General features: G+C 38.1%; 1 protein-coding gene across 1 annotated transcript; it reads left to right on the top strand.

Moving 5' to 3' along the window:
* Positions 1–5,383: 5,383 nt before the first annotated feature.
* LOC104216352 (oleosin L-like) lies at positions 5,384–6,468 on the top strand. The gene is made up of 2 exons (XM_009766376.2): positions 5,384–5,738; positions 6,209–6,468. The coding sequence occupies exons 1-2, from the start codon at positions 5,437–5,439 to the stop codon at positions 6,345–6,347; spliced, it is 441 nt and encodes a 146-aa protein (XP_009764678.1). The 5' UTR covers positions 5,384–5,436; the 3' UTR covers positions 6,348–6,468.
* The last annotated feature ends 2,480 nt before the right edge of the window (positions 6,469–8,948 follow it).

Here is an 8,948-nt window from a genome sequence, read left to right as displayed (position 1 = left end):
CGTGCAGACCCTGGGTGTTTCTTCACAGGGCCATCGGACTGTGCGTCCGACATACAGCCACATGGATCGCATCGATCCATGTCACAGCCACATGGATCACAGCCATCAGTGTCACAGCTAGTCGGGTCACAGCCACTCGGGTCACAGTAGTCAGTATCACAGCCACTTGCGATCCGTGCAGCTATGTCGCAGTCACAGGGATCACATCTATCGTCATCAGTGACTCCACCTATTGGAGGCCTTCGCTTGCGGGATAGTAGCTCTGACCCCCTACTCCTTCCACACATGCCTCTGATACACATGTTTCAGACGATGATGTTGATGTTGCTACTGCTTCTGACGAGGAGGTGCATTATGATCAGTATGGCAGGATCATCATAGTCCCTGAGGGTGATGGGTAAGAGTTATTTGTTATTTTTATGTTTATTTTTTTGTACAGTTTTTACTAAGATATTAATTTGTTTTATTTATTAAATTGCAGGTTCCTCCCGAGTAATATTACTACGAGGATAATCACCAAAGCAACCAGAAAGCTTTATGATGCCCCTTATGCGTCTTGGCGTGAATTCCCATTCTCACTGAAGGAGGCAATTTTCAATGAATTTAAGGTATAAATGTTCTTTTAAGCAGTATAATTATTTATATTTATGATATTTCCATATAATATTTAACTTTTGAAATACAGAGCAAGTGTGTATGGGAATACCAGTATAGCGCGGACGTGGCTGCAAATTTTAATCTCAAAGCTCGCAAGCGGTTGTCGCATTCTTTCTCCATATCTAGACAGCTGAACTAGAAGCCTGGCTGGTTGCTTCAGGAGTTTTGGGATGATTTGCAAAGGCAATGGCTTAATGCAGAGTTCTTACAGAAGAGCGAAAAGAGAAAGAAAGCTCGCGCATCTGAGAAGGGAGAATCATTGCACACTGGAGGTGCGATCAGCCAGGGGACAATAAAAAGAAGAATGGTACGTAATTGCTTAATTTATTTTAATTTTCAAAGTATATCTATTCTATTTATTAATTAAAATTTATGAGTTTTCAGGAAAAGAAGTTGGGTCGTCCGATGAACCAAGATGAGCTATTCAGGGAGACTCATATTGTGAAGAAGAAGAAAGAGACGGATCAAGAAAGGTGGGTCGAGGGACGTGCCTCGACTGTACATGTAAGTTTTCACTTTTCATTAAGTATTTTCATTTACTTTTATATAAATTTTGAAATACTAATTCAATTTACTTTTTCTTATAGGATCGCTTCAGAGTTGAAGCTGAGGAATTCATACGCAGCCAGCCACCTAATTAGTCGGGCGCGCCATTCCAACTTTCGGCCGAGGATGTTGAAAGACTATAGACGCGGGCTGCAGGCGGTCCAAAATGGGGGAAGGTATACGGCCTTCCTACTAAGACATTCCATCGCTATAGATGTGGAATGCAAGGAATAGGGACTTCCTCGCAAGCCGAACAACTTGATGGGGAGAGCCTCTCCGCTATGTGGGAGACTGTGACAAAGCTCACATCCGAGCTAGAACCGTCCAAGGAAAGAGAAAACTTAGAGATGCTCAGTATATTGGCATGGTCGCTCAGTGTCAGAGCATGCAAGAGCAGATCAAAAATCTCCTAGCTGGATCTTTTTCGATTCCCCGGTCTCGGCCATCATCGCTAGAGGTTGCCCGTCCCCGTGCTCGTGCGTCCCGTCCTCCAAGTGGTCGTTCCTCCCATCCTCCCCGTGATCATTCTTCCCGTCAACGACAAATAGACCCTTCTCAATACCGTGATGATGATGACACTTCATCAGACGGTGATGATAATGATGTACCAAACAATGAATGAATTTTAGACAATTTGAACTAGACAAATACAATTTGTTTTCCATTGGGTTGTAATAAGAGTCAACTTAGTTTGGTAGTTCTATTGAAATTTACACTTTCTTGGTTTTAATGTAGTTTTTAATGTTGTTTTTGTGTTGTTGTTGTTATTGGGTTGTTGTTTGGTATTGTTATTGGAATTGTTGTTTGAATTGTTGTTGTTGTTGCTTGTTAGGGTTTTGGTATGACTTGCAGGTGGTGTAGCTGCCAAAACAGGCAGTTTCTGCCAAAATAATACACAGAAAAGCGACCAAAGTTGGTCTCTATTTGGTCGCTTTTCATGTTAAAAAAATAATTTTCTGGAGAATAGCGACCAACGTTGGTCGCTATTTACCCAGATTTCTACAAAAAGCGACCAAACTTGGTCGCTATTTCATTAAAAAAATAAAATTTCTGGTGATATAGCGACCAAAGTTGGTCGCTAATATTTAAAAAATAAATTAAATTCATGTATTTAGGGACCAAAGTTGGTCGCTAGTTTAATAAAATAAATAAATAATTGAATAAAAAAGCGACCAACATTGGTCTCTAGTTTACAGATTTTAAAATATAATATTTGGATTAGAGACCAAAGTTGGTCGCTTTTTAATGATTAATAATAAATAAATAAATAACGTATTTTATATTTAGAGACCAACTTTGGTCGCCAAATTTATATTATTAAATTAATAAAGCGACCAAAGTTGGTCTCTATAGTCAATATCCGGAAAAATTGGTCCATTTAGCTTAGAGACCAAAGTTGGTCGCTAATTAGCGACCAACTTTGGTCCCTAAATAAAAGGGACCATCAATATTGCTACCAAACCCTTTTGGTCGCTTTTTAGCCCAATAGCGACCAACTCTGGTCGCTTTTTGCGGTCGCTTTTTCCCGGATTTCTAGTAGTGAGATCCATGCATTCCACAATATTAAATTAAGCCTCTTATACATTATGTTGTTTCCCCAAGTTCAGAGTTATCTGTTTTCATACAACCAGATGCAAGTCCTACTCCCATTCCCGCACATGTTCTGAATAGCACTCCCTCTGTCACTTCTTCATCTCCTAATTCTTTTCCTAACTCAAATAGAATTCTGTCAGCGTCCTCTTCCTCTTCTCCTACTTTAACTCCAGCTGTTGACCTTACAAATAACTCTACAACTCAACAACCTCCTTCTTCTTCCAGTAGTCCATCAAAAACAGCCCCACTAGTACAAAAACGAGTTCAACAGCCACTCACCCTTCAGCGCACACATCACATGCAATTGAGACCCAACCCCAAACCCAAAATATATTCAGCTGTTTGTTCCCCTTCTTTACAGTCTTCACCACCCACAGTAGAACCCACATGTTTCACTGAAGCCTAAAAGTTCAAGAAATGTCGAGAAACCATGGCTGCCGAAATGACAGCCTTGCTCAAGAACAAAACATGGTCCTTAGTTCCTCACAAACCAACAATGAACGTCTTGGGGTGCAAATGGGTTTTCCGAAAAAAAAAAAGAACTTATTTGGAGTTGTTGAATGTTACGGGGATTCATCAAGTTAAAGGTCACGAATTTTGTGACAAATTTAGCCCCGTGGTGAAACCAATAACTATACGTATTGTCCTAACTTTGGCTGTGACTAATAATTGGCCTTTGCGTCAATTGGATGTTCAAAATGCGTCCTTACACGCTGACCTTCAAGAGGAGGTCTTCATGTCTCAAACTCAGGGGTTTGCTCATCTACATTATCCCCACCATGTTTGTAAGCTTCAAAAATCTTTGTACGGACTCAAGCAAGCTCTGAGGGCGTAGTACACGAAGCTCCAACAATTTCTTATCTTTATAGGTTTCTCAGCCTCTAAAGCTGATGTTTCCCTCTTCATCTTCAACTCTCACGGTATTATTGCATATTTTTGTTAGTGTATGTCGACGACATTGTTGTAACATGTAGCAACATCAAATTTCTTGAATCTGTTGTGGATCAGCTTGGCAACAGTTAGAGACCTAGGCAATCTCAGTTTCTTCCTTGGAGTTTTCGTCTCACGAAATTCTTCTGGTATTTATCTCTCGCAAGAACAGTACATTAACAATCTTCTTGATAGAGCTAGCATGTCGAATTGTAAACCTTAACTCACTCTAATGGCCACAACAGTAAAGCTTTTCAACGGTGGCAGTCCAGAGTTTCGTGATCCTACCCTCTATAGACATGTCGTTGGAGCTCTTTAGTATCTTACTCTTACACGGCCCGACATTTCATTTGTTGTGAATAAGGTGTGCCAATTTATGCAATGTCCCTCTTTGAATCAATGGGCAGTCGTGAAAAGAGTGTTAAGGTATCTCCAATACACAAAGAAGCAATAGTTCTTCTTCTCCAGATCTTCCTATCTTCACTTGCAAGCTTTCACGGATACCGACTGGGCTGGTCGCATTGATGATCGCAAATCCACCAGCGGTTATGTTATTTTTCTAGAAAACAATCTTATCTCTTGGTCATCCAAAAAGCAACGTACCGTTGCTCGCTCATCCATAGAATCTGAATACAAAGCGTTAGCTAACGCATCAGCTCAACTTACTTGGATCCAATCCCTCCTTTTTGATCTTGGTATATTCAACTTCTTAAGGCTCCCACTTTATGGTGTGATAACATTGGCGGAGCCTATCTATCTATCAATCCAGATTTTCATTCAAGAACAAAATATGTGGAGATTGATTTTCAATTTGTGAGGAATAAATTTGCCAGAAAAGATCTTCAAGTTCAATTCATCTGCACAAAGGATCAACTGGTAGACATTCTTACAAAACCTTTATCAACGACCATGTTTCAATTTCTCAAAGACAAACTCAAGATGAAAGATCCACCTTTAGTTTGCAAGGGGAGTGTTAGACCATCTTAATCTTATCATGTATATTCAAATATTATGATAATGACTTAGAATAGTAGCCTAGCCGCTTAGGACTCTTACGGCTTATCTCTTGTAGCAACTTTCCCCTATTATCGGACTCCTGGCTTATCTACGTGCATTGTACTATATAAACTACATAAAATAAAGAATACAAGTGTGGGTTTTCTACTACTGAATTTTGCGGTGTATTACGTTTAACATTCTAAACACACCTCTAATTTTTAAATTTTTTTTTCACTTAAAAAAAAAGATTTATTTTTTCCGGAATTTTACAATTATCCAAACGCCCGCTAAAAACTTGAATGGCAACGCTACTCGATTGGGCCGAGCTATCCCTCTGGGACGGCTAGTCGGCTACTGCAAACTTTACCATCAATAATCAGGCAGCTATTCCCTCGACATAAAGTAGACACCAATTCAAAATAAAGTCCCCAACAGTCGTAAATCCGCAAGAATACAATTGACTATATGTACGTGTTTCGTAACGAGGCACTCCTCTATGCATGCAACCTGCTGCTTATTCACTCCTCTAACACGTCATCCATCTTCCACAAATACGTGCCCCTCTTTCTTCCTTAACCTTTCCCTTTCGCCCTTCTATAAATAATAATTCCAAAGCTCCACCAATCCCATACTCTCCTCATCCATTTCAACCCCAGTTTGAAAATCTCAATCAATATTCGCTTGTTTAGTTAGTTCGTTTAACATTTAACCATGGCTGACTACTATGGCCATCAGCATACTCATCATCTTCATCATCATGAGCAGCCTGCACCTAGGTCTTACCAGGTGGTGAAGGCTGCTACCGCCGTTACCGCCGGCGGATCTCTTTTGGTTCTCTCCGGCTTGACTTTGGCCGGCACGATCATTGCACTGACTGTAGCCACTCCCTTGCTGCTGATTTTCAGTCCAGTGCTTGTCCCTGCGACCATTACTATATTCCTCTTGATGTTTGGCTTCTTGGCTTCCGGAGGTTTTGGCGTGGCGGCAATTAGCGTTCTGTCTTGGATCTACAGGTACAATGTCAATAAATATTACTTACTCATTAAATCTTACTATAAGTGAAAAAACTCTAAAATGTCAATAAATAGTACTCCATCCATTCCAATTCGATTTAAGTAAGAAAGAATTTTTAAATTTGTAGACTTAGATATGTTATTAATTACTACTATAAAATTTGTAACATTTGACGTGGATATAAAACTTTTGAAATTTGTGGTCTTTAACGTGTACAATATTAGTAGGACTATACGAATTTCTCATTACGAATATTAAAAGTTAAATTATTTTTAAATATAAAATTGTATAATTGTTTTTTAAACAGACTAATTTTCAAATAAAAAAATGTGCAGTTCTTCCTTAAAACTGATCAATAAGAAAATGTTGTCGCCTAAACTGAAATAGGGGGAGCAGTATATAAATTTAGAAGTTATAATTTAGTACAACAACTTCATTACTAAAAAATATAAAATTTAAACCCATGTAGGTACATGACAGGAAGGCACCCACCTGGTGCGGTGCAGTTGGAGCATGCAAGGGACAAACTGGCTACAAAGGCTCGGGAGATGAAAGAAAGAGCTGAGCAGTTTGGACAACAGCAAATCTCCGGCACACAACAGGGTTAATTTGCACTTTGTCAAAAAGTTCAAAACGGAGTTTGGGAAGTGCTGCATTAGTTAGCGAAGGTTCATTTATATGTCCACGTCTTTCTTTCGTTAATCTTCAAGCCCATTTTTTGGGTTTCTTGTTAATTTTTGGGTTTTTTGTTGTTGATTTTTGGGTTCCATACTTATAGGGACTCTTGTTTTTACTTTATTTTAGTAATCTCTAGTTAATGTTTTGCGATCAAATTGAAATAAATAGAGCTGATGCTGTTTGCCGTATAAGCTTTTTTTCCTCCTCCTCGCTTTCCATTTTCTGTCTACGTAAACTGTGAACGTGAGTAGCAATTGGAGGCTGCGTACGCCCTATTTCAGCAATACTATATAAATAAAGAACAATTAACTTAAACTCCGCAACCGCTTAAACTCGCAATATTTTAACAGCGGTGTGTGAGTGTTACCCGTTTGGGGAGCAGGTTGCTCGTCGGCGGTTGATGTGGTATCTGCTTGTGCGGCGTTTTTATTCGTCCTTTAAACGGCTTTGTCGAGTATGTTATTTAGGATACTTGTCAACTACTCCTCCAGTAAACTTTTTTTTATTGTTGGTGGCGCTTACTCAGCTGTGGACGTGGAGGCTCCCCTTTCGCGTGAAGCGGTTACACTGTGGATGTGGAGGCTCCCCTTTCGCGTGAAGCGGTTACACTTTCATGAGAGGAGGTTACTTACTTTGCCTGGGTGTAGCATTCGGTGTCACATTCTCCTCGTCTTCTTTGTCATCCTCGTTGATGGTGTTCAAGAGACGTCCATTATTGCTTTTTGTCTTTCATCTCCTTTTCCTGTCATTATTAGTTTGTGCAATCGAAAAAAAGATGGTCGTTGTCATTTTTTTTATCTAGAAGAAACTAAAATTTTAACTAGAAGTCCCCATATACTACGCCAAATTGTTTGACCAAAAAGTGTTTGAGCTTTTTGTTAAACCAATTAATGAGGAAATAAAGAGTGAATCCTAGTTAAACATAATAAATTATAGATCTAAAATCGAAAAATATCAATGGGATGAGACCGTGTTCAAGAACAATAAGTATCAAGTATATGGCCAATGATTGTCAATGAATATAGTAATAGAAGCATGCAATAAATGTAGATAATGGCAATAAATATAATAAGAAGAGATTTATCACCCAAATGTAAGGTGATTTGGACGATTTTCTTCCCTGACAATAACGTGGGGTGGTAGGAAATGAAAATGTGTAAGGGGTCTTTGGATCTTGTGGATGAACAACATAATTGCGAACAATGTAATCAGTGTACAAACTTTGGTATATTCTCTTTAGTCAACCCTTTACAATGTTCTCTTATCAAAAAGTGAAGATCCCCTTTTGTTCTTTATTTTTTCCTATTTATAGGGGATATCCCTAAGAAACTCTAAAAAAGTACAACTGAAAGAGTATTCAATGAAATATTTCTTCTTTCTATTCTAATTTATCCTACCGTTACTTTCATACGCCCGTTACTCGACCTCGGCGCTAATTTCTCTTAAGATGAGTTTTCACCCTTATGTCGTGGTCGATTTAATTCTCGATCACGTCCATTTGTAACTATTAAGTTTAATCCAAATTTTGACCAATACAGAAGGCTCATTTATATGTCCACGTCTTTCTTTCGTTAACCTTCAAGCCCCTTTTTTGGGTTTGTTGTTGATTTTGGTCCCATACTTATAGGGACTCTTGTTTTTACTTTTGTTGAGAAAGGGGGTACATAAGGGTATTTTTGTATTTTCCCTTATTAGACTCCACCAATAGGAATGAAGAAGGTGGTTAAGTTAGTTAGCCATGTGAAGCTTATATAAATATACACTTTTAATATTCAATTTTTAAATTAATGAGAATAACACATCTGATGCTATCTTCTTCCTCCTCATTTCTATCTTCTCTCTCATTTTCTCTCGTCCATCTACTACTTCTGCTACTTCATACAATTTCATGGTATCAAAGCATAGCTAGTAAATTCTAGCTTACGATCCATTACAATTCATTTCTTTATCAGTTAAGTCGACTGTTTTCTTTGTCTCTATCTCCTTCTTTTAATTGATTCTTAAACTTCTTGATCAACAATGGTCATCCCTTCAAATCAAACAATGAGGCACATGCAACAACTCCAGTTCCTCCGGCTCCTGTATTAGTGTAAGCACGTGATTTTTGCCCTATGTGAGAATTACTCCCAAAAAATCCAAAATAAAACAATTTTTCTTTGTGTGCAATTTTAGAATTTTTGTGGCATTTTTGATAATTATTTGTATTTCTGTTTGTGCGTGTTTATTGGTTAAATTAATAAAAAATTACAAAAATATGTCGCATTTGCATTTAGTATTTATTTAAGTTTGTTTTACAAAATCATAAAAATAATGTACGTTGCATTTTTAGCATTTAACGTCTAAATTGTGTGATTTTTATAGTTAATTGCTATTTAAATGTGCGATAATTGTTATTTGGACAGATTTTTGAAGTTATAACAGATTTTGAATCAGGGCAGTAACAGTAGTTTTAGGGGTAATACGGGAATTAACCAATTGCAGATTATTTAATTATGGTGGGGGACAAGACGTAATGATAAAAGCAAAAAGGA

This window comes from Nicotiana sylvestris, chromosome 3 (assembly GCF_000393655.2).
Source record: "Nicotiana sylvestris chromosome 3, ASM39365v2, whole genome shotgun sequence".
In the NCBI taxonomy this organism is placed as follows: Eukaryota; Viridiplantae; Streptophyta; class Magnoliopsida; order Solanales; family Solanaceae; genus Nicotiana; species Nicotiana sylvestris.
This window is presented reverse-complemented; position numbering and strand designations above follow the sequence as displayed.